Source organism: Equus caballus, chromosome 29, assembly GCF_041296265.1.
Source record: "Equus caballus isolate H_3958 breed thoroughbred chromosome 29, TB-T2T, whole genome shotgun sequence".
Taxonomy (NCBI): domain Eukaryota; kingdom Metazoa; phylum Chordata; class Mammalia; order Perissodactyla; family Equidae; genus Equus; species Equus caballus.
The window spans coordinates 44,498,666-44,525,630 of record NC_091712.1 but is presented as its reverse complement, the minus strand read 5'-3'; the positions used below and the strand labels follow the sequence as shown (position 1 = coordinate 44,525,630).

Sequence of the window (26,965 nt, the reverse complement as noted above, 5' to 3'; positions counted from 1 at the left end):
TTGCAACAGGAGGTTACTATCAACTGAATACTACAGTCACGTATGCTTATTTAATAAGTATTTATACACACATGCCAGATGCTAGCCACATGAATAATTTTTTCACGGAATAATATAGAAAAGTAGTCGCCTCACACAATTCAAACCAGCCCCTGCCAAAACCATCTCTTTACATATTTTATTCTATGAAAGCTGTGCCCCCCACATTCCTACTGATATCTCAGCTGAAGACAGGTGGTTTACTTTGTAATTGGTATTGTAGGGGAACTTCAAGAATCTGGAGGCCATACTACGAAAGAATTTTTTAAGTAACTATTAAGACTATTAAATTATAGATAAGGGAGATAGACTACAACTGACTTTTTTTATTGTGATAAAATATACATAACAAAGTTTACCATCTCAACTATTTTCAAGTGTACAGCTCTGTGGCATTAAGTACATTCACATTGTTGTACAACCATAACCACCATCCATCTCCAGAACTTTTTCATCTTCCTAAACTGAAATTCCATCTCCATTAAACACTAACTCCTCATCCCCTTTTCCCAGCCCCTGGTAACCATCATTCTTCTGTCTCTATGAATTTAACTACTCAAGTACCTAATATAGTGGAACCATACAATATTTGTCCTTTTGTGACTGGTTTATTTTACTTAGCATAATGTCCCCAAGGTCCATCCATATTTTACAATGTGTCAGAATTTCCTTCCTTTTTAAGGATGAATAATATTCCACTGTGTGTTTATATCACATTCTGTTTATCCATTCATCTGTCCATGCATACTTGGGTTGCATCCACCTTTTGGTTTTGGTGAATAACGCTGCCATGAACATTGGTATAGAAATACCTGTTCAAGTCCCTGCTTTCAATTATTTTGAAACTGAAGTAAAATTTACTGGATCAAACGGTAATTTTATGTTTAATTTTTGTAGGAACCATCATACTGTTTTCCAAAGTGGCTACACCATTGTATATTCCTGCCAGCAGTGCACAAGGGTTCCAATTTCTTCAGATTCTTGTCAACACTTATTATTTTCTGTTTTTTGACAATAGCCATCCTAATGGGTGTGAAGTGGTATCTCATTGTGGTTTTGAAGTATGCTCCCCTAAGATTAGTGATGTGGAGCATCTTTTCATGTGCTGATCAGTCATTTGTAAATCCTCTCTGGAGAAGTATCTATTCAAGTACTTTGCCCATTTTTTAAACTTTAATTTTTAAAATTAAAAAAAAAAATTTTTCTGGTTGTTGCTGTTGAGTTGTAGTAATTCTCTATATATTCTGGATACTAATCTCTTATCAGATGTATGATTTGCCTATATTTTCTCCTATTCTGTATGTTGTCTTTTCACTCTCGATAGTGTTCTTTGGTATACAAAAGTTTTTAATTTTGATGAAATCCAATTTATCAATTTTTTTGTTGTCTGTGCTTCTGGCATCATATCCAAGAAGTCACTGCCAAATCCAATGTCATGAAGCTTTTCCCCTATATTTTATTCTAAGAGTTTTATAATTTCAGCTCTTAGGTTAAGGTTTTTGATTCATTTTTAGTTAGTTTTTGTATATGGTATTAGATGAAGGTCCAACTTCATTCTTTTGCTTGTGGATACCCAGTTTTCCTAGCATCATTTGTTGAATAAAGTGTCCTTCCCCATTTACTGTCTTAGCACCCTTACTGAAAGTCATTTGACTGTATATGTGAGGATTTATTTCTTGGCTCTTACTCTATTCCACTGGTCTATGTCTCTCTTTATGTCAGACCACACTGTTCTGATTACTGCAGCTTTGTAGCACGTTTTATAATCAGGAAGTATGAGACCTACACTTGACTTTTAAAAGCTAGAAGTCAAACTCGTTCAATAAAAAATGGGAAAGAATCCCAGACTACCACAGAATCCTGGGGCTGCAGCAATCTTTTAAAAAATTCCCTGTAATGGGCCCAGGTCTTTATAATCTTGCTCAGTGGAATCACAGCTTGTGTTCTTGTTGATTTATGGTGCTCTACAATGATGTTTTTATAAAATTCATTGGGGGTCCTTTGGGTGCAGTAGGATAAACCAGTCTTAGGGCATCTGAGGCATTGGAAGTGTATGGAAAAAAGGCACTACACTGAAGGCAAGAAAACTGGGTTCTATACCCAGTCCCATGGCTAAATCAGAGTGTAAAGCCTGGACAAGACTGTTAATTGCTCTGGGTGTAACATTAAAATGGAAATACTACTATCTGTCCTCTGTGACTTACCAGATTGCAGTAAGAATAACAATTTGCTTTCTAATGAAAGACAGCAATCTGTATCAAGCAATTTAATACTGGAAAAGGAGTAACACCAGGAGTTTGCTGCCAAGATTGTCAGTCTCACTGACAAATGTGAAAAGAGTTTTAAATATAATTGTCCTGCCTGCTCAGGTAGATGACACAAATATGTTTCAAGCCAGGAGACAATATATGACAGCAGTTAGAAACACAGGCTTTGGGGTCTGACAGAAATGGATATGAGTGCTGGTTACACTACTTACTAGCTATGTGCCTTCATCTGATATGATAGTTAACCTCTCAAGTTCAAGTGTCCTTATGGATAAGATGGAGAAATACCATAGTTTAGCTCACTGAATTGTTGTGATGATTAAATGACATTGCGTAATTGCTCCTGGTTCACAGTAGATGTTAAGAAAGCCTTATTTAGTAATATAGTGATAGGAGACACTGAACTCTGAAACTTTAAGACAGTAGGTATCTTTCCACATAAGACGATGTGTTTTGCATACGTAATAATTTAAACTGCACTTACCCTATCTCCAGGTCGCACCATAGGCTCTTGCTTTGTACCTAATTTATGCAGAATGTTGTAAGCAACCTTCATACTTCTTGTCCACAGTTTGCCTAACAATACAAATTATAAAGACACAAGTAATTGGACATATGCATTTTCAGTTATGTATATATGTGCACACAAAACTACAGAGACAGTATTTACTTTTTCATTTTAAGCCTTCAAGTTATTCTGAGTCCCTGGAATCAAGATGAGAAAAGCCAGCAACCCTGACTCATAAAATCTGAGAAGCCTGAACACTGAAATAAGGTACTAATACCAATACTCTTAGTATGCAAAGTACCTACAGCAAAGCCATAGAAGGTTTTAACTATCATCACAGAAGTTGTGGGGGAAGATTTCTAGGGAGTGCAGCAAGGGACCACAGCAATAGTGCATTACTGCTGATTTGTGTTGCAGACATCCTGCAATACGACTCTATGAACAGGTCTTTCTGCATGACTGTCATACGACTCTATGAACAGGTCTTTCTGTGTGACTGTCATACGACTCTATGAACAGGTCTTTCTGCTTGACTGTCATACGACTCTATGAACAGGTCTTTCTGCGTGACTGTCATACGACTCTATGAACAGGTCTTTCTGTGTGACTGTCATGGACACAAAGAGCTCAGACAGTCTCTACAGGGCCTGGTCCTTCTCCCTCTCCAAGTCCTAAGTTTCTCAACTTAAAATTTTCCTAACCTCAGGGTTTTAGGGTTTTGGAGAGGAATCCTTGAACTTACATAAAGATTATGGTAAAATTTTGAATTATTTTAAAGTTTAAAAGGCCAGAAAAAATGATCAAAAACAGGATTAAAAAAGCCCAAAACACTTTAGAAAAAAATGACCAGCTTTGAAGAGCTTGCAGATTTCAAGTCCCAGCCTCCATCCCAGGGCCAAACATTTCCTCAGCATTACCCAGGCAACAGTAAATAGTCTGAGATGGAATAAAAACGACTGTTAAATCTAATATGAGTTCTTGGGCAAATAAAGGGCCTCTTACAACTTCATCTTCTATGAGCTCTCAGAGTGGTCAAGATGTTAGAAGTTATATTAATATAACAGTAGTATAATAAAGTTGAGCAATTTTAACTGTTTCCCATAAGTGCAATCACTGTTTTAATCATTTTTGTATTTTAAATGTAAAAGCTAAATTAAAAAATTTTTTGTTTACAACACATATTTTGAATGAAAAAAATCTGAATTTGTTTTATTTTATATTGGACTTTGCAGTAACCCAAATTAGGGTCACTACTGTTTACCCACCACAGGGTTTATCAATTTATCTCCCTCTTAGTGATTAGGGGACGAAGACAATGTTTTTGTTATCTGTGATTCCTCTAATTCCTAGGACAGTATGCAGTTTAGCATACTTCTTGAGCATTTAGAGTAATTACTAGGTATGAAATTTTATTCATGCTCACTCCTCCTCAAGACTGGCTCCCTTACAATTATTTGGTATTTTATTTGATGATTACATCCCCCCCCCCCAAAAAAAATAGTCAGTAGCCATTAGAAATAACTCAGTGAGTAAATTTTTTTCCTAAAAAAAGAAAAAATACAGGGGCTGGCCCCGTGGCCAAGTGGTTAAGTTCGCACACTCCACTGCAGGCAGCCCGGTGTTTCGTTGGTTCGAATCCTGGGTGCGGACATGGCACTGCTCATCAAACCACGCTGAGGCAGCGTCTCACATGCCGCAACTAGAAGGACCCACAACAGAGAATATACAACTATGTACCAGGGGGCTTTGGGGAGAAAAAGGAAAAAAATAAAAAAAGAAAAAAAAAGAAAAAATACAAATATGTTGTGCCTTTAGATCTTTTTAACGTGAATATTAGGGAATTATTATAGTTGAATAAACAATTACAATCAGTTTATCGTAATTGAAAAAAATCAATGTGTTGTAAATAGACAAATCAATTACAATAAAAATTAGCACCATTATATTTTTTTAAAGTTTCAACTTCATTTTCACCTTGGAATATTAAAGTTGATATCACCATAAATTCATATAAAAGTCAGCTTACAATAGAGTGTTTGAAAAGGGCAACACATTTTGGGCAAAATTCCAGAATTATACTTGATATTTTTCAAAGAGAAAAAGAAAGAATAGGTTGCTGATTTAAACTAAAGGAGATACAATAGTTCTTGACCAGTTTATAGAGGAGGAAGAAAAAAACTTCCCAACAAGAATACTCTACCCAGCAAAGACACCATTCAAAATTGAAGGAAAGAAAAAGTTTTCCAGACAAGCAAATCTAAACTGGCCTTACAAGAAATGCTAAACAGATTTCTTTAAGCTGAAAAGAAAGAGTACTAATTATTAACAGGAAAACATAAGAAAGTATAAATCTCACTGGTAACAGCAAATATATAGTAAAGGTACTAGGTCAATCACTTGTAAAGCTAGTATGAAGGTTAAAAGACAAAAGTAGTAAAAATAATTGTAACTACAATAATTAGTTAAGGGATACACAAGATAAAAAGATGTAAAATGTAACACCAAAAGCATGCCCCAGGTTTCTTTTGGGGTAGCTATACTTAGACAAAATTGACTTTAAAACAAAGAATGCAATAAGAGACAAAGAAGGGCCTTATCTAATGATAAAGAGATCAATTCAACAAGAGGATATAACATTTGTAAATATTTATGCACCCAACAAGGGAGCACCTAAATATATAATGCGAATATTAACAGACCTAAAAGGAGAAATAGGAAGCAATACAATATAAGCAGGGGAATTTAATAGCCCACCTACATCAATGGATAGATTTTCCCTACAGAAAATCAATAAGGAAATATCAGTCTTAAATGACACATTAGAATAGATGGACTTAAGATACATACAGAACATTCTATCCAAAAGCAATAAAATACACATTCTTCTCAAGTGCACAAGAGACATTCTCCAGGATGTCCTGGAGAATTAGGCCACAAAACAAGTCTTTACAAATTTAAGAAGACTGAAATCATATCAAGCATTTTTTCTGACCACAATGCTACGAAACTATAAATTAATTACAATAAGTAAACTGGAAAATTCACAAATATACACAGACTAAACAACATGCTACTGAACAACCAATGGGTCAATTAAAAATCAAAAGAGACGTAAAAAACATATCTTGAGACAAATGAAAATGGAACTACAAAATACCAAAATGTATGGGATGCAGCAAAAGCAGTTCTAAGAGGGAAGTTCATAGCAATAAACGCCTATCTCAAGAAACAAGAAAAATCTCAAATGAACAACCTAACTTTACACCTCAAGGAAGTAGTAAAAGAATAAATGAGGACCAAAGTTAGTAGAAGGAAAGAAATAATAAAGATCAGAGCAGAAATAAATGAAATAGAGACTAAAAAGACAATAGAAATGATCAATGAAACCAAGAGCTGGTTCTTCAAAAAGATAAACAGAATTGACAAACCTTTAGCTAACTCACCAAGAAAAAAAGAGAGAAGGATCAAATAAAATCAGAAATGAAAGAGACATTACAACTGATCACAGAAATACAAAAGATCATAAGAGACTACTATGAAAAATTTACACCAACAAATTGGACAACCTATAAGAAATGGAGAAATTCCTAGAAACATACAACCTTCCAAAACCGAATCATGAAAAAAAATCTAAATAGGCCAATTACTAGTAAGGAGATTGAATCAGTAATTTAAAATCTCCCAACAAAAAAAAGTCTGGGACCAAAATGGCTTCACTGGTGAATTGTACCAAACATTCAAAGAAGAATTAATACCAATCCTTCTCAAACTCTTCCAAAAAACAGAAGAGGAAGCAACATTTCCAAACTCATTTTACAAGGACAGCATTATCCTGATACCAAAAACAGACAAGGGCACCATAAGATAAGAAAATTACAGGCCAAATCCCTGATGAACATAGATGTAAAAATCTTTAAAAAAATATTAGTAAACTGAATTCAATACATTAAAAGAATCATACACCATGATCAAGTAGGATTTATCCTAGAGATGCAAGAGTGGTTCAACATCTGCCAATCAATCAATGCGATACACCCCATTAACAAAATGAAGGGTAAAACTCATATGATCATCTCAATAGATGCAGATAAAGCATTTGACAAAATTTAACATCCATTTATGATTAAAAAACTCAACAAAGTGAGTACAGAGGGAATGTACCTCAACATAATAAAGGCCATACATGACAGACTCACAGCTGTCATCATACTCAATGGTGAAAAGCTGAAAGCTTTTCCTTTAAGATCAGAAACAAGACAACAATGCCCACTCTTGCTACTATAATTCAACATAGTTTTGGAAGTCCTAGCCACAGCGATTAGGCAAGAAAAGGAAATAAAAGGCATCCAAATCAGAAAGAAAAAAGTAAAACTGTCACTATTTGTAGATGACATGATACCATACATAGAAAACCCTAAGGACTCTACCAAAAAACTGTTAGAACTAATAAATGAGTTCAGTAAAGTTTCAGGGTATAAAATTAATACACAGAAATTTGTTGCATTTCTATACACTAATATTGAACTAACAGAAAGAGAAATTAAGAAAACAATTCCATTTACAACTGCGTTATAAAGAATAAAATACCTAAGAATAAATTTAACCAAAGAGGTGAAAGACCTCTACACTGAAAAATATAAGACATTGATGAAAGAAATTGAAGGTGACACAAACAAATGGAAAGACATTCCGTGCTCAGGAATTGAAAGAATTAATATTGTTAAAATGTCCCTATTACCCAAATCCATCCACAGATTCAATGCAATCCCTACCAAAATTCCACTGGCATTTTTCACAGAAATAGAACAAATGGTCCTAAAATTTATATGGAACCACAAAGACTGTGAATAGCCAAAGTGATCTTGAGAAAGAAAAACAAAGCTGGAGGCATCATATATCCTCATTTCAAACTATATAACAAAGCTATAGTAATACAAATAGCATGGTATTGGCATAAAAACAGACACATAAATTAATGGAGCAGAATAGAGAGCCCAGAAATAAACCCACGCATATACAGTCAATTATCTTATGACAAAGGAGCCAAGAATACACAATGGGGAAAGGGCAGTCTCGTCAATAAATGGTGCTGGGAAAACTGGACAGCCACATGAAGAATAACAATGCACACTACCTTACACCATACACAAAAATTAACTCAAAATGGATTAAAGACTTGAATGTAACACCTGAAACCATAAAACTTCTAGAAGAAAATATAGGCCAGAAGCTCTTTGACATAGATCTTAGCAATGACTTTTGGAATTTGACACCAAAAGCAAAAGCAACAAAAGAAAAAATAAACAAGTGGGACTACATCAAACTAAAAATCTTCTGCACAGCAAAGGAAACCATCAACAAAATGAAATGGCAACCTACTGAATGGGAGAAAATATTTGCAAATCATCTATCTGATAAGGGCTTAATATCCAAAATATATAAAGAACTCATACGACTCAACAGCAAAAACCCAAACAATCCAATTAAATAATGGGCAGATCCGAATAAACATTTTTCCAAAGACATATGGATGGCCAATAGGTATATGAAAAGATGCTCAACATCACTAATCATCAGGGAAATTCAAATCAAAACCATAGAGAGATTGCCTCACACTTGTTAGAATGGCTATTATCAGAAAGACAAGAAATAAAATGCTGGTGAGGATGCGGAGAAAAGGGGACCCTTGTGCACTGCTGGTGGGAATGCAAATTGGTGCAGCCACTATGGAAAACAGTATGGAGGGTCTTCAAAAATTTAAGAATAGAACTGGCATATGATCCAGCAATTCTACTTCTGGGTATTTATCTGAATAAAAGGAAAACACTAACTCAAAAAAATATATGTATACTGCAACATTATTTACAATAGCCAAGATATGGAAACAACCTAAACGTCCATTGACGGACAAATGGATAAAGAAAATGTGGTGTATATATACATATACAATGGAACACTATTCAGCCATAAAAAAGAACGAAATCTTGCCATCTGTGACAACATGGATGGACGTTGAGGGCATTATGCTAAGTGAAACAAGTCAGACAAAGAAAGACAAATTCCATATGATCTTACTTATATGTGGAATCTAAATAAAACCCCAAAACCAAGCTCACAGATAGAGAAGAGACTGGTGGTTGCCAGAGGCGGGGGTGGTGAGTGGGTGAAAGAGGTGAAGGGCTCAAAAGGTACAAATTCCTAGTTATAAAATAAGACATGGGGATGTAACGTACAGCATGGCAACTATAGTTAATAATAGTTAAAAAGACTGTATTGCATATTTGACATGAAATTCCCCCAGATTTAAGGCAAGTTAAACAGACAGTTTAACTGGGAAAACAGATATTTAGACTCTGAATCAGCCATGTGCATGTAGAAGGAAAAAAGGTGTATAAATGATGTAAGTACTACCTTATTACATATTAATTTTAATTTTACTTGGATTTGAGTGAGGAATAAGCAACTTGTACAGAGTGTAACTCTGAGGAGGGAGGGAAGCAGGTGGGTAAGAAGGGCTATCAGAGCTCACTAAAAAAAGAAGAAAAAGATGAGCATTTGCTTCGTAGAAAAAGCACACTGCAACAAGGCAAAATGAACTTTCAGATAATCTCACTAAGACAGGGAGGGAGGGGAGGAGGAAGAGACTGAGGTTTCCGCAAGTAAGACATGACAGAAGGAAATTAGCTGCATAGCATGATTTATTTTTATTAATTTAAGGTTATGAAATGCCATGGGTTCTCTTCAGTATACTTTTTTATTTGTATTGGTAAATGGAAAACCACCTTTTTTTCTAAGTTTGTTCACAACTTTCATTTGCCATCTGTACTTCCTATTAAAGATCCCAAATTTCTCAGCTGGGAAATTCTCCTACCTTAGCGCTTTGCAGGAAGCTGAATTTTAGAGTTGAAGGTATACTACAATACCGTAATAGTCTAGTACTTCAATTATACCAAGTTGTTTGGTATTACAACAATTCTCATTCAATGAACTTTTCTCTGCATCTTCTTAGCAACATGTTCACCTATTTTAGTGTTTCTACATAGAACGCACTTTTCTATAGTTTTCATCGCATTAGCCAACATTTTGATTTTGCATCCTGATAAGTTGTAATCCTTCATTTGGAAATGTACTACTTTTTTCTATTCCTTTAATAAGTAAAAACCAAGCTTGACCCATAGCATATACCAACTAGAGATGACTAAAATGCAACAGAATACAGATGATTTAAAAGCAGGAGTTGAGATGCATTGGTGCAGACATGTGCGTTCTACATTTTCATAGATAACATTTGGTCTGTATCTTACACGTCAAATTCACCTTAACCTTGCAAGAAGGGAAAGTCAGCACTACTCTGTCCTGCGTTCCAACAGCAGAAGGGGGGCTGTACTTCCAATCTAGATCAGCAGCCCCTGAGAACCGTGACTCACTCTTCTCTGATTGCCCAAGCCTCAGCAACGAGCCAGTGCACAGTCGGTGCTTCAGACACCAGAACAAATGCTTGTTGGCTGACAGACGAGTGCTTCGCTCACCTGTGCATGCAGGTGGGTCCTAGAATTCCCTGCATGTGGGCATGTAAGCCCTGGAAGAATTAGCTTAGGAACAGCAGTTCCAAGTACACAATCAGCTCCATGGCTGAATCTGGCAAGAGATGAAGGTCACACAGGAAAGTCTCTATCTTTTTGACTGAATACAACCTATTTCCAAGAGCATAATTTTTTTAAAAATTCAAGTTTATGCCTTATCTTAGGTGAAATACTCTTTATCCACTTAGAATTACCCAACGAAGGCATAAAAACAACGAGGCTATAAATCATATGCTCCTAAACTCAAATCCCATTTCTGTCCATGAGATGCATAGAATAACTGAGTCTATGGCTGGTGCCTCCTGGGGCCCCACATCCCCATAGGGCTAGACTCTACATTATTTAACACAACATCTGGCCTTTGACCTCGATTGCTAATGTAGAAACCAATTTCTTTCCTACCTGCATTCAGAGGAGAGTTATTGGCATAAAATGCAAAACTGAAAGGAAAAAAAGGTAATCTAACCACACATGTCCAGATATAATATGAGCCATTCTGGTCTTTTAGTTATTAAGCTGGTTTCTTCGCAAAGCTGCAGCAGATAGTATGAAAATAACCGACAATCTGGTTTCTCCACAGCCCCTTACCCATGGAACAAAGAGAGAGGAATCCCTCTGGTACAGTTAACTATTTCCAAAAGTTTACAGACTGCATTAACTGTACTGAATGAAGAATTAGAGAAAAGCTTGTTTCTCTTACTTTCTGAAAAAGCACTTTGGAAACAGACTTTGTTTCTTCTGAGTGATATATGTCAAAGAGTTTGGATATACATTCTTTAACTACCAATCTTTCCTGAAAGCAACAAGAGTATCAGACATACATTCCAAGAGGTAAAATCCAACATCTTATTAGAGTTATGATCACTAATTTTGGTATCCATTTCTGGACTTTACTCAAAAAACATTAATAACTTTTCATATTCAAAACAAATAATTTTCCTAAAATATTTCTTTTCAGATTCTAGTTATTTCCATACCCAAAACATAAGGCAGCACAAGTATAAATCAGCCACCCTGAAAGGGGCAGTGCGTGCGTAAGCAAATGAAAGGCGAGTACCCTTCTAGGATTACCATAAGTGAGGATGTACAGGGGCTTCCCGTTCGTGTCCATTGTGGTCAAGCATGGGGCCTTTGGGGAGATGGTCCCCCATCTCTGTAACGCGGCTTCTAGAGACGGCGGCCAGTTCGTAACCACACCCAGCTGCTCCCCTCGCATTGCCAACATCTGGGCTCCCTCTGGCTTTGGCTGGTTTGGATCTGGTTGTTGAACTAAGTACATTTGAATACAAAAGTTTTCAAGAAAAATACATCCATGTTAGTACGATCACTTTTTTCTTCTTATAGAAGCCAGGAGACTTAGACTTAAGGTATAAATTTATTAACAGACAGAAAACATGCACACACGCTCTTCTGGAATCAGGGCCATGACCTACATACTGGCCTCATGGATGGAATGGAAGCACTGAATTCTTATAATTTCCAAGGCAGTAATAGGGATGGGTAACTTAGGGCGACCTGAGTGCATTATAAACTGAGGACAAGTAAAACCATATATTTTAACACACCTAGAGTCTTTGTTTAAAATATCAATTACTGACATACACTAGCAATTCCAGATTCCAAAGAGCTCGAATCTTGCTAAATTATATTTTGCCCTTAAATAGTGAGATGCAAATTTAAATTTGCTACAACTACTATGAATAACTAGCACAGAGCCTATTTCCTTGAGTAAAACAAAAGAAAAACAAATGCCTCATAATAAAATACAATTTACCCAACTCTTTAGAAATGTTTCTCTCTCATAGTTGACAATTTCTACCTCCTGGCCAGAAAATCAGCTATATCTTACTTGTGGTATAAAGAACAGAAATAAAGAGTTTGGGTTTGACACAATAAGCAGTATTTTTTTTTTAGGTACTTTGTGTTAAAAGGCTCACAAGCATTCAGAGGATAAGACACTGTGCCTGAATTTGTAGAGAGTGGAGGAAAACGAGGCCTTCTCTGCGTTCCTCTCAACAAGCTTATGCAGAGAGCAATGCCTCACCATGAGCTAAGGTTTTCTATAATTTACTTGCATTTCTGAAACTTGATGGAGCCCTTAGAAAGAGGCCTGGCTCATGGGACAAAATCCAAAATCATATTCTGCTGAGGACGATAAACAAATAATCAGTTTGGAAATCTATCCAACCACGCAGTGCTCAGCGCACCTTTAAGGACCTTGGGGAGCAGTAACTACAGTCTCTAGATAAGACTCCTGTCTTCCACTGAATGCGGAGAGATTACTGCTCTTAAGAAGTAAAATACCTTTGTAGAAAAAATATCATTGTAGTTTATGGTACCATAGGGACAATGAAACAAATGGGGATGGGAAAGGGTTCTTTTACCTTCTAACAATTCTTCAAAGTCATCAACAAAGAACTCCCTTAATGGCGGTCGTTTAGGTCGTTTGAGGGTGTTGACGAGCTGCTGAATTTTTGCTGATACCCGGCTACTTACTGGCACTCCTGAAAAACAGAAGCACAGATGAGCTGATTGCAGGACATCACAGCTGAATGAGCAGCCACATAACACGGCTGTGATGCTCTGGCTCCATTGTGAGGGCTGTGAGAAGCAGGCGAATGCGCTTGAGACTGAGTATCCCTCAAAGTGTCACCTGAGACGATGTGCAGAGTGAAGATATTCCACTGGGTGGACTACCACAGTGCAGGGACCCTGCAGGGAACCACAGGAGGGTAAAGAAGCGGCAGAAATCATTCTCCTTCACTTCACGAGTCCTCCTGGTTTGGTGATGTCGGGAAGACTCTGGACCACAGAGAAGGCTTGGTCCCATCTCTAATTCCTAAAACAGTCACACTGTCTCAGGTTCTCCACTCTCAACAGGAGTCAGAGAGCTGACAAAGCAGTGAGACCCTCCCTGAGTCCCAGAGACCACTGGTGCTTGGCCTTGCAGGGGCCAAAACAACATTCTGCTGGAGAAGTGAATTTGGCTGCTCTGTAGCGTCTGGGCTCTAGGTGATTGTCTGGCGCTGCCGCCCCGCACTTCCTGACGAAAGCAAGCAGGACTCAGGTTCTACAAGCTCTGTGGCAGGCCCTGCCCTCTCACAGGGGACCACCGGTCCTTCCTACCTGTCTTTGAGTAAACTCTCAGGCAATGCAATCTAGAAGCACAGCAATTTCAAGTCTCTAAATTCATTTTTTCATATAACATAGAGTACTAGAATATACTTCACGTGTCGAGAAAAATAAATCCGATTTAATGATAATATATTTATTACTTACAACAATGAATGTGACAGCATTTTGAAAACTGATTAAGTTAACTGATCACTGAAAAAGGCATGAAGTTTTGATGCGGGATCGGTGAGCTGAGGAGTCGAAAGAAAGATTTCTTAGACTCTCAAGATGTGGCAGTAGTGCTCTTTTATTTAGAGAATAGTGTGGAATAGCATGGGGACAGGACCCATAGGCAGTCAGAGCTTCTGCTGCCGCCGCTTCTGCTGCCCCTGCTGGCATGGGGACAGGGCCCATGGGCAGGGAGAGCAGCTGCTGCTGCCCCCGCTGGCATGGGGACAGGACCCATGGGCAGGGAGAGCTGGTGCGTGGGGACAGGACCCACAGGCGGTCAGAGCTCCTGCTGCTGCCCCGAGTTGAGGGTTAGGGCTAATTTTATAAGGCATGGGTACGTGACTTATTTTTACTGGAGAAAAGAAAAGATGATGTAAAAAGTCATTAAATATTTCAGTGCGGATGGGGTCTGGTTATTGTGCGGTCATGTAACTATAGATACGAATCTGGCCATAGAGATCGGCATGTAGGTGAGGATGCCCTGGGCTTCTCTCCCTGGGGCAGTCCTAATTCATACCATAACAAAAGTCCACTGGGTCATATAGTTTGGCATGTAGGCCAGGTCACCTTGAGCTTCTCTAGCTGGGGCAGCCTTAATCCACATCAGTTTTATTTTTTTATTTTTTATTTTTTTGAGGTAGATTAGCCCTGAGCTAACTACTGCCAGTCCTCCTCTTTTTTGCTGAGGAAGCCTGGCCCTGAGCTAGCATCCGTGCCCATCTTCCTCTACTTTTTTTTAATATGTGGGACGCCAACCACAGCATGGCGTGCCAAGTCGTGCCATGTCCACACCTGGGATCTGAACCGGCAAACCCCAGGCCGCCAAGAAGTGGAACGTGCAAACTTAACAGCTGCGCCACTGGGCCAGCCCCAGGCATGAAGTTTTAAAATTTTAAAATAAATAGACCATGGGGCCTGCCTGGTGGCCTAATGGTTAAGTTCATGCGCTCTGCTTCAGCAGCCCAGGGTTTGCAGGTTTGGACCCCACGCGTAGACATAGCACCGCTCACAACCCATTCTGTGGCAGCATCCCACATAAAACAGGGAAAGATTGCCACAGATGTTAGCTCAGGGGTAATCTTCCTCATACACACACAAATAAAATAAATAAATAGCCCAAATTAATGAACAAAAGGAGTGCCAACATGCTGACATCCTTAACAGGATCAAATATATCCCCTGCAGGCAAACTTCATTGTCGCTGAAAGGAGCTCAGAACTGGCACCTGGTAACTATGGGTTTGGAAACTTTACAGCTCTCAGTCTGAAGAACTACGGCCTGGAGGCAGGTCTTTCCCATAATGGCTGAGGCAGAGTCCTCCTTTTCCATTGTGTGGTATCACAAAAACAGACCTCGGCTTTTGGAATGACAGAATTCAAGGAAATTTTTCTATCAAATAAAAAAACATTTTAGTAGGTAGTTTTACAATAGTCTATAAGCACTTTCAGAATTGAGATATTAAATATTTTAAAGTTTTGAAAACATGTAAAAATATACAACCGAGAATTCAGAATATCTTAACATAGTATTTCCCCATCAAATAGTTCCACTTAATTTAGTTCAGATGGAGATCATTCCACAGGATTACTGGTTCTCCAGCTTAGTTTAGAACCTATAAGAATCATCCTAGGACCCAGATCAGAGCTTCTGATGTGTGAGGTCAGGGGTGCAGCCCAGGTGGTTCTGATATGAGAGGTTATCACACACTGAGAAACACTGGCCTGGACAACACGTGACTCATATGGAGTCATATGGACAACATACTTACTTAACTGGGGGAGTAGGAGAAGACGATGGACTTCAAAGACAATAAAGTTATTAAAACTGGAGTGACCTCAAATGTACCAATGGAGAGCTCATGAAACCCGGTGACTTTGGGCTCTGACCATAATGAAGTGCATGCTGCCTGTTAGAGGCTGGGTCTAGGTCTTCCTCACTGCCTCCAAATCACACGGTACAATGGGACATGAGCACAGTGGGATGGATGGCACACCAAAGCTACTCTGGCTATCTTCAACGAAAATAACATTTTATATCATCATCGGGTTCTATTCTAACTTTCATGACCCAACGAAGGACTGAGACTTAAAGACAGCAGAATAAAGCATGAAGTTCATGTTCAAGTCTGCTACTTCAGATTGGGTAACAGAAATGGCCACCGTAATCAGAACATACCAAGATGGGAGATATGAGGAATAAAAGATAACCCCCTACTGCTGTATTTTTTCAAATCGCTAATACTTTTTCCAATATGGAGGAAAAAAAAGACCCTCTTTCTTCCAAAGTCTAAAGCACCACACTAGCCCATATCTGTCAATTATTTTGTTTTACATTGAACTTCGTCTTGCCCTTCTAAATAATCACTGATGGTCTAAACACTTGACACTAATTTCTTAACTGCTGAACCAACACTCATTATTCATTAGTAAAAACACAAGTCTTATAAAATTTCTTTTTCTTCTCATGACTAAATTCCTACAACGTGACATTTTTTCCTACAAGGAGTAACTCTTGGCCAACTTGGAGATAATTTGCAATTCTTGTGACTATACCACCTTCTGTGGGTGGCTCCTGAAGAACATGATATATGAGATTCAATGAGCTGACTGTGCATCTAGAAGAAACACATCCCATCATGGGCACAGAAAGGCAAGTTAGTAGAAATTAGAATTTACAAAGAAGGAAAGAAGTTGCTGAAGACATACCATCACCAGTCTCCATGAGCTCAGCATTGCCATACTTGGGTGCTGTCCGTGACGTCGTTGAGCCTTGCGGCCTTTCTACTTGTATTGAGTGTTCTGAGGTGTAAGTGGTTACATCAGGAGGTGCAGAGTGATTTTCTGTAAAGAAGCCAATTACAAGTTTTCTGGTTATCATGACAGTTATTCTGAAGGCTAAGTAACCAATGGGGTTTCAAAAACTGCACATCCTAAGAAGAGACCATGACCCTGAATCCAAGTCTACTACAGAAATCTCAGCATAAAGATGGTCTTTAAGATACTTTATACAGCTCAAAAAGGAACAAAGGTAGATAAAACTTCAGACGTAATATCATAACAGGAGCCACATTGATGAAGCACTGCGACATTTTAACTAAAGTAATTTTCAAGCAGCCAATGGAAAAAGAGATATTGTAAGTTATGTGTCTGTTCATATCAGAGTAATTTTCCTGTCTGTCATAGGAAAGGCAGTTAAGAGCTCAAGCTTTGGAGGCAGAGAGCCTGGGGTTTGAATCTCAGCTCTGCAAATTCCTCAAGTCTTGGGAAGTGTCTTAACCTCTTTGTGCCTCAGGCTCCTCATCTATCAAATGGGAATAATAATGGCTACCTCCTTGTAGGGTAGGTTAAATGAATTAACATGTATAAAGTTCTTGGGACATTTTTTGATAGAGGGTGAGCATTCAAGAAGTATTAGTATATTATTTGTTTTAGCATGAATAATACTGAACAGTCATTCAAAATACATCTGTTTACAATCTAGTGTGTACCGGGTGCCATGTCATGCACAGTGAGACCTGCAGCAGTCCTTGCCCACGGCTTTCATTAATGATACAGTTAAGCACTTAAATGGTTACATGGGAAAACACAACTTCTGCATTTATTAAATAAGGCATTAAGGACAGCATGTCAAATGAAAGCATCAATGACATTTTATACATCCTAAGTTCTGATAAGGGTTTTATACTATTAACTTTGATTCGTTAATCCTTATTAGATAGAAACTTGTCAAGATCCTATAGTTCCATGTGACACAAGCACATTACTTTGTGCTGTTGAAAGGAGAGCAGGTTCCGGAAGGCCTCTCTCCTCCAGATGCTGCTGACTTCAGCACTACACATGGGGCCGTCTTAAACACTGAAATCACCAACAAAAGCACAAGAATGAGGAAAAACAGGACACCGAGCAGATTACATAAGGGACACTGTTTACAGCCTGAGCTGGAGCACAAAGGCTGAGCGCAGCCCTGTTCCACCTCAGCTGGGAACGTGAGAATGTCCTCACGTGACTGTGAGAAGGTCATAGGACTGATTTGAGGTTACAAGTTATTTTAACAAGTAGGTGGATTCACAAGCACGGAATCAGCCAATTGTGAGGCTTGACTGCATACAGAGGTTTATGTGTGAGTGCATATGTGTGTACACAGTACGTATACAGAAGAGCTTGCACAGATTAAGGGACACTACAAGAAATGAGACTTGCAGCTGAGGAAGATTAACCTGTATTCTGGGAAAGTTTCAAGTGTAGCAACCCAGGGTGACCACTCACCCCAATGTGCCCAGACTCTCGGGAGACCTTTGGTCCAGGCACACTGATTCAGCACGTGTGTGGAAACGTACGTGGGGAGCGGGGGTTGAGGGCTGGGGCCACCAACAGTCCCCAATTTGGTTCCCAGGTCCACTGCTCATTGTTGATCACCTGGGACCAGTGACGGACCTTTCCAAGCTTTAGTCTCCTTCTCTGTAAAATGGAGGTGATAATGACAATACTGACCTTGTAAGGTTATAGTGGGAATTAAGTCGATAAATACACACAAGCATTCAAGCACTGTTATTGTTAGGTGCACAGACATGTGCTGAAGGGAGGTTTTAGATGCCAGCGTGCTGTGAGATAAACACTGGCACGAGTGGCAGCCCCAATAAGCCACTATTCATCCAGGGTCTGAACCCTTGGAATCTCTGTAAAGCGTGATAAGTGGTACCAAAGCCCTAAACACAGGCCATCAGCAGAGAGCTGAGTGCCCCATTTCTTGTCTCCCTTTCCAAGAGTATTCACCCTGTTGTGGACTGAACTGTGTCTCATCAAAATTCACATGCTGGGGCCCTAACCCCCAGGACCTCAGAATGTGACTGTTTGGAGAAGGGCCTTTAAAGAGGTGATTAAGGTAAAATGAAATCATTGGGTGGGCCAAATCCAATAGGACTGGTTCCTTATGGGAGGAGGACATTAGGACACCGACACACACAGAAGGATGGTCATGTGAGGACACAGGAGAAGATGTCTGTCTACATGCTGAGGAGAGAGGCCTCAGGAGGAACCAGCCCTGCCCACACCTGGCTCTCAGATTCCAGCCTCCAGGACTGAGGGGCAACGAACGCCTATTGTTTAAGCCCCCAGCCTGTGGTATTTTGTACTGGCAGCCCAGCAAACTACAATATATCCTTAAGCGCAGCTTCTTGGATCTTAGCCCAGAAAAGGGGGGCCTGTGAGAGGGAGGTGAGCAAGGTCACGATGCTTTATCAGGTCATGGAGGGGAAGGTTGAGAGGGAGGGAAAGGATCGCTCCAAGGGCCTCTTTAATGTTTCAGACACCGTGTTCATCGTTTTCACCACCTCCACCTGTGCTTTGGCCAAATAGACTATTTCATGTTTCAAAATGATCTAATTCTTCATGGCTAAGTAGTACTTACTGGGGCCTCATACTTCAGATGAAAATACAACAGACACTAATGTATGATGAGCAAGTTTTCAAATTAGCCACCTAAAACAAAAGCAGCTAAAATGTGAGTTCACTGCATTCTGATTCTATTCAGATTTACTTGTGTTTAAGTTACCCTATAGCCACATCACTGGTGAAAGCCAATCAATCTTTGTGTTGGGTGGCAGGAATACTGCAATGTTTCCACTTTGAAGTAGGGAAAAATAATGATTCCAATTCATCTGGTGGTTAAAAAAATAGGAAGAGTGACAGCTGGGTGAATTCAAAGTGTTTTCCAAATTTATTTACATGTCATCTCCCCTGCCACTCCCTTTCAAACTCCTTGAATATGCTGTCACTGTAGGTCACAAACCCAGAGGCTGGCTTCAGTTAGGGAGCCAGAGAATGTTCTGCTGCTATAGTGACGCACTGTTCCCCATTGTATTTTGATAAAGATCGGGCCTCCAGTATTTCATTAGGTTACCTATCTTTTGAGGACTATTTAAAAGAACATTGTACATAACAGATGCTCAAGACACACTTGTTGATGGGTAAGAAGTGGAGCCAAGTTGAAGGTGCAGGTTCAAAGGTCTGAAATGTTCATTGGCTCCAGGCATAAGGCCAATGAAGTCCATGTACATCAGGAGCATTCTGAAGATTAAGAACTCTTGTCAGAGCAGGTTTGTATCTCCTGAGCAAGATGGCCCACTATTCCTTGGATCAATTTCCCAGCACTTTTAAAATCAAAAGAAAAATGGCGGCCACGCTTCCAGGCACCTGTCAAGTGTCACCTCCACTGTGAGCCCCGGGACCTTCACATCTGCTCCCCACGGGGGGTTCTGTCTCATCTGCCCCTGCATCGCTTTCACTCTCCGCAGCCGACATGGGTTCCTTAAGAATCTGCAATTTGAGACAGGCGCAAGAGGAAAGGAGGAGGAAGTATAACTCAGCCATCGTTCGTGATGCACCTGCAATCTCTTTTGGCTCCATCAGCACCAGGGCTGCCATCTCACTTCCTGAATCTCCCCCCTCCCATTCTGGGGTTCGGTCTGTTACTCTTACCAACATCCACCCCATCTGAACAGCTGTTTCCAGGATGACCATTTCAGGATACCGGCTGGTCTCCCTGCTCAGCTCTGCCTTGAAAATTCCCTGCTTTCTTGACCTAACTCCTTCCTACTCACCTGCTCAATCTGGCTTCCTGTGTCCTACTCAGATGCTGACACTACATGGCACTCAGCCCATGCTGTCTACGCTCAGCAAATGTTGGAGGAATAGTTCAAAGAATGAATGAGCATAAGAATGAATAAATTAAAGAACACTTGACAATTCAGATAAAATGCCTCTGGTTCTAACACCAGCTGAAAAGAAGCATTCTTTAATTCTAACTGTCTCACTGGGAATCCCCAGGGGCCAGTGGTGATGGATCCTACTTTTACGCCATGTTAATTATTTTTCAGTCTCCAAATAACTTCTAAATGAAGAAAAGAAAAATAGGAAATCTGGTTTTCATGTGTAGAGAGCCATGTGCTCATGGTCCACTAACTGATGATGGGTAATGAATAATGCATTTAAAGGAACCCAATCTTCCACGTATCAAGAATGCTCCATCCCGAGCTTCCTATGGTCAACTCAACCACTACTGTCATTGAGCAGAAAGAAAGGAATGAGGTCCCTGTGATACAGACCCTCAGGCCACCTGTCTGTCAAGCTGCTCCAGCTTCCTAAGAGGACACAACTATGCCCTCCACATGGTGGGGGAAAACCAGGTTCCTCGATGAACATGTGGAGGTGAACAGAGCAAAAGTTCAACTGCACCAGACATAATCTCAATGAGCGAAGACACATGGCAAAAGGAATCTGCAATGACGTTGAGGGAAGGAGCCGGCCCTCGACCAAGTCAGAACATCCAGCTTTCCTGCTGGAGGCCTCAGCTTGATTGCTTACTGCATCCATCCTTCTTCCATATGCAGCTACTCAGAAGGAGAGACTTTCCTCTTTGGTTTCACCAGCAGTCTACTTTCACTGGCTTGATTGGAATGCACCTAACGGGAAAGCTGTAACTTGTGTCTCAACCAAAGGTGAGACATGACAATGTAAGTAAGGGTTTATCTTCTTATTCTTTTCATAATCACTCAGGGACAGAATAATATACTTTGTTTACCTGTCCTCTGCTGCAGATTAACTTTTCCTGTGTGTGTGAGTATGAGATACTGCTAATGGGGATTCATAGTTCCTTTTCAAATTTGCAGGCAAATAAATCACCCACAGACTAAACCTAGAGAAGGTGAGAAAAGGGCTCAGTGGTTCCATACTGAAACATTTCTCTTGGCAAAGTTTGAAGGGTCAGGTTGACTTTAGGGGGACTATACAGGTTCTCAGACTGGAACTGCCTCCCCCACACATTTATGCCATGAAAATCCCTAGAAGTCATGATAGTGACTGTTAGACAAAGCTTAGGAAGTCTGTTCTAATATCAGAACAAGAATCTTTAATTTCAGACAACAGTTTCCTGATTTTTATACCACCAAATTCAAATTCACAATGAAAGACTCCAACTGTCACAAAGCCTGCACAGACCACAGACCCAGTGAGGTTGTGATAGGGACACTGAAATCTTCTTTGTTTATGCAAAGTGTAATTGTACCTTTGTCTAGAAAGCGTTTTTAACCATTTTTAACAAGCAAGGCCAAGGTAGAATAGAGATATTGAGGAGAGAGCAAGACTGCGGACTGTCATGAGTGGGTGCTCCTCCATCTAGCAGATCTGAGCCTGATTCCTGCCCACCACTCATTAGCTGGGTGCCCTGGGGCATCATATCAACTTTTCTAAGCCTCAGTCTTCTCAACTGCAGGACAAGAATGCTGCTACTCACTCCTTGCTGTGGCTGGGGGAGCTAAAGGACGTCATACCCTGCCATCCTTGTGTTCGGGCCCCATTTACACAGGCCCGAAGGTTTCCCTCTCTGCCTTTTCTCCCTTGTTTGGGGACCCTTTCCTCTCAAGAGGTCCAAGAAAGAATCTGTGAAACTCATGTGCATAAATGTGTAAATGATTGTGTTACCACTTTCTGAATTAAAAGCATTTAGATATTGAAAAAAAACAGCAGAACTAAATAGACGAATTTCTCTTACATATTCCAAGGTGTGTGTAAGCAGGTCTGTGAGGCCTTTCTGCAGAGTGGAGCACACAGTGGATGACAGGTTAGGATACCCATGGGCCCAAAAATCACTACTTTGATTCTAAGTTTAAAATCCAAATAAACAAAATCAGTTGTCAGAGGAGAAAACCCCAAAAGCATTTTTGGGGATAAAAGGCTCAGACCTGTGCCCTGACAATACTGACAGAGCAGCGAGCTACAGGATAGTGTGGAAAGGAAGGGACATGAGGGCCAGAGAGGGCTGCAACAGTCCAGAGGGAAGGGGAGGCGCCTGGACCCACGGTCCTGGGAGCAGTAATTCAGAGGAAGAAGGTTTGCAAGACACACGGGCAGCCAAATGCGCAGCACGTGGACACTGATGACATGTGGGAACTAGGAGCAAAGCATGGCTGGTTTGGGGCCTGCTCATGGGAGTTTGAGGCCTTTTTTGATGGACTGATCTCAGGGTACTGGGCAGGGCCATATACAGTGTCGAAAGGCACTTTGAAATGTGGGCTGGTAAAGGATTTCAGGGTGGCAAATACAGATGTGTGAGTCCTGGAAGAGCAGGTGGCCTTGAAAACTGTGGAAGTGGATGAAGTCTGAAATCAGTAAGAATGTAGAGACAGGGTCGGGAGAGGAGCCACAAGAAGGAGAGGAAAGGACCAGAACAGGGAAGGAGAGCCAGAGAGTGATGTGGCCAGAAGAGGAGGAAACCATGGGTGAATAACATCCAAAGCTAGGGTTCACTGATGAGGCAGGCAGGGTAAGATGCAAAAGAGAAAAGAAATGAGCTAGCAAATTCAGGAGGAGCTGGATCCAGAGGGATGAAGGATGAACCTTGGGAAGGGGGAGTATTCTTTCCCAGAAAAGGAAACAGCAAAAGAATGGAGAAAGATATGGAGACATTTGAGCTGGATCAGCGGTTAAAGACTTTCCACAAGGAGATGGAAAAAGGTATATGGTGATATTTGCTCAATTCAGTGAATGTATTTGTGCAGATCTCAGCTTTATCTATTACCAACGAAACATGATGACAAGGATTAGAAGCCAGCATTAGGACTTAACTAAAAATTCCTACTGTCATCTCAGCTGATGAGAGGTCCACCTCTCAAGCCAAGTTTCTTTTAGTACCATATTACCCAATGAGCCACAAGAAATACGTAATTAATAGAATATCTGCCTGTGTTATCTACTGAAAAATCTTTTTTTTCCTGCTTGCTTTTTCAATAGTGGCTTAAAACTCTCTAAAACAACTATGGATTACGGTGAGGTCTGCCTCCTGTTTTTATAAATAAAGTTTTATTGGCACACAGCCATGTTTACATACCATTTATTGTTGCTCTTGTGCTAGAGAGCAGAGTTGAATAGTTGCAACTGAGACCGTACAGCCCACAAAGCCTAAAATATTTATTCTCTGGCCCTTTACAGGAAAAACTTGCTGACCCTGCTGTAGAATTATGAAGCTCTAGCTGTGAGGATACCCTAGCTGGGGGGGTGGGGTGGGGGTAGCTAGGAGGGAGACCCCCAACACCAGGTATGTGGGGCTTTGCCAATATCACCATCCTCCATATGTATTTGACATTTTAAGACTGTTTGTAAATGTTTGAAAAGTATCAACAGAGCAATTATAAAAGAATTCTCTGATATTGTGGATGATTATACATAAACAAATTAGGGTAATTTATGTCAACAGTAGCTATTCAAGCCTCTGAATAAATTCCCTAGTAAACTGGAATCTAGACTAAAAAAAATGCACTATCTAGACTCATGCTAATTATGCAACAGGTATGTGGGGTGCATATATTCGCCTTTTGACTTCTATCTTCTTAGCAAGATTAAATGCAAGAAATCTGATGAGAATTTGCTTGCTAGTACAGGTAGCACACATCAAAAGCAGCACTCATGTCAAGGAATTCTAAAATATTCTGGAAATGTCAATTACTTCTATGAATATCTGGTAATGACAATGCAACCCCGACACATGCTGATGGAGCCTATATGTGACAATGCCTCAGATGTGTCAGTTAACAAAGGGTGACAGAGACCTTATCAATTTATCTGTAGCTACAAAATGAGAGAATAACTCATGCAGAAGTCTCTTTAAGTTTCTGAATACACAAAATTTGATTCTGAATGTACAACAAAGTTATTCTGCTTTGTTTTTATCTCAGTCTGGACATGCATTAATAAATATTTTCTCTTCAATTTCTCCATTTCTATGTAGATAACTAACTCCTATAATTTACTCTCAGGCTTTTTGCAAATATGCCTCTTGAGGTTTAAAAATGTTCCATTAATTCCTCTGGTTACTGTAAGTTACGTTCCTCAATTTTGATACTGATAGAATATTTTAGAGGTACTAATCCTTTCTTATCCAACTGTCTTTAGAATGTGGCATGCACAGAGGTTCTGAATAACGTAAATACTTTGTGATAACGATCCAGAAGCCTTCAGGTTCTCACAACGGAGTGAGGGCCTACGAGGTGATGATATCATTCCATCTGAGGTTGTGGGGAGACCTGACAGTAGGTCTCATTTCTTGCATTACAAATGTGCATATTCTCAGTCCTTAGCATCTCAGGATGGGGAATGTCTTGGAGGCCTCACTGTCAGAGTCTTAAGCATGAAGGTAGCAGCACATCACAAAAGAGACAACAACAAGCAGAGCCAGAGGAAGAAAAAACAACCTGGTAGGGGACTTTGCATTGTGTGCTAAACCAGCTCAACTATGGAGATACACATGTGGTGTCCCTATTTATGTCCTCCTGATGGAAACCTACAAGGATTGGGATTTCAGTCCACTAAGGACAAAGAGGAAGAACAGCCCACTTTGTGACATACTCTTCACCGCCTTTATGGTCTCCTACTCCTGTCATGGGGCAAAAGTGCCTATAGACTCTACCCAAGTACTTCACTGCAGGATTAGAGGTCAAGTTGGTGGTTTATTTTACCCTAAATTCCTAAAACACACATAATTTTCTTATCTGTAGGCTTTCCATGATCTCAACAAAAGGTCCAAATGCTGCCAATTCTCTGACTTCTTTTCTTTGCCACAGGAATAAAGTATTTTAATTCTTCTTTTTTCGTTGTTTTATTATTTTGCCACTGTTTTCTTTAAAAAAGTTTTTTTCATCTTTACAGAAAATTCCCAGATATTCTAGTAACTTACCTTTGTGCCAAATTAGAAATTACTGAAAGGTCACACAAAAGCTATATTTAGGTTACAGTGAGACTTGAGGTACATGAGTAATGCACCCTTTTATAGTCTGGATAAATTTAAGTCACCATGCTATAATTTCCTCCAGTATTATTCCACATGTAAATTCACAAAGGGAGAGCCAAATGTAGTGATTAATTTGTTCAAAATTAAGCGTTTCTCTTGGTGAGATTCTGATACTTCCTTAAAAGTGAACCGAATCAGAATAATGTGTATTTCCAAGGTTGGAGTGAGTGGCAGAGGTGGAGGGAATTCCATGTCTAACCTATCGGCATACCTGCTGGATGGAGCACAACGACAGAACCTCAGCCACTACTGCGGATTCCAAAACACACATGAGAAGAAACTTTATTATCTAAAAATATTTAAAGGTCACACATTTCTGTTTAATTTTTAACTTACTATGATTTCAAATAGAGATTCTCAGTACATGTTATTGAAAACATGTTAAACTGAAATTTAATAATGTTACATTGCATTTGAGTGTTACTTTAAAAATTTTTGAAGAATACTCCTATTTTCTCCTTTTACTCAAAACACTTCTGAGAGGTACAAAGGAAACAAACTATAATTCTTTTTTTTTCCTCCTACTTAAAAAGCAAAGCAGGGAGAGATGTCTTCTGAAGACGTCAGCAGCCATTAACGTCACAACTGAGATCAGACCCAGCTCTCCTGTGTCCCACCAGTGGAAAAACAGTCTCATTTCTGATATCGAAAAGGCTGACACCTTTAACTTCAACTTCATTCTGAGTGAGTGCTGTTGGGGCTGAGTCCTAAGGAGGCAGTTTGAAATTCCTTGACTCTGTCTAGTAACTAATAATCCAGAAATAAACACTGTGTGAGTCTGAGATGTTCATAGAGTATTTAATTCATTCATTACATTTATCTGTTTTATAAGTTGGGAATTTTTCAGAGTTGAGGTTTGAAGTGGTGAGGAGAATGTGCACCTGTGTCTTATACTGGGTTTTCTCCTTTGGGGGTGGTGAACTCATGTCCACACTGCTATTTTAATGGAGAGCATACAGAATTACTTTATGAAAATTTTTATTACTAAAACTTTAAAAATCTTAATCCACAGCTGAAAATGGATCAGAACAGATTTGGACATCATACTTGTCCCCTGTATACCAGACAAGGCCTCATTTCCCCAGCATAATGAGTGACAGGGGTAAGTGGAGGCAGAAAAGTACCTTATTCACCCACATTTCATACAGCCACACTGCTCAGCCAATATACTCTCTTTTCCTCTAATAATTCTTACTTAATCTCCTTTCTTACACTAATTTCAAACATCTCAGGCAATGTTTCCTAACCTTGTGTTTTTTTCCCAACATAGAGGATCTCACTCATTACAGAACCTATATACAAAATACTTTCATCACCCAAGAAATCTAAACACTCACAGCAGAAAGTATAGAGCAGTATTGATTAAAGACCTCTGCTTCCTTAAA

At 39.7% G+C, this 26,965-nt stretch overlaps 1 protein-coding gene across 26 annotated transcripts in view; it reads right to left on the bottom strand.

Annotated features, from left to right (window-relative positions):
- The window catches only part of DIP2C (disco interacting protein 2 homolog C), a 469,662-nt gene that overhangs the window by 145,128 nt on the left and 297,569 nt on the right, over positions 1-26,965 (bottom strand). For all 26 annotated transcript variants that reach the window (XM_023631967.2, XM_023631969.2, XM_023631970.2 and 23 more), the window contains 4 exons: positions 16,448-16,582; positions 12,782-12,901; positions 11,469-11,666; positions 2,791-2,882 (listed from right to left, as the gene is read on the bottom strand). In XM_023631967.2, coding sequence (XP_023487735.1) covers positions 2,791-2,882; positions 11,469-11,666; positions 12,782-12,901; positions 16,448-16,582 — 545 coding nt within the window. The remainder of the gene's footprint in view (positions 1-2,790; positions 2,883-11,468; positions 11,667-12,781; positions 12,902-16,447; positions 16,583-26,965) is intronic.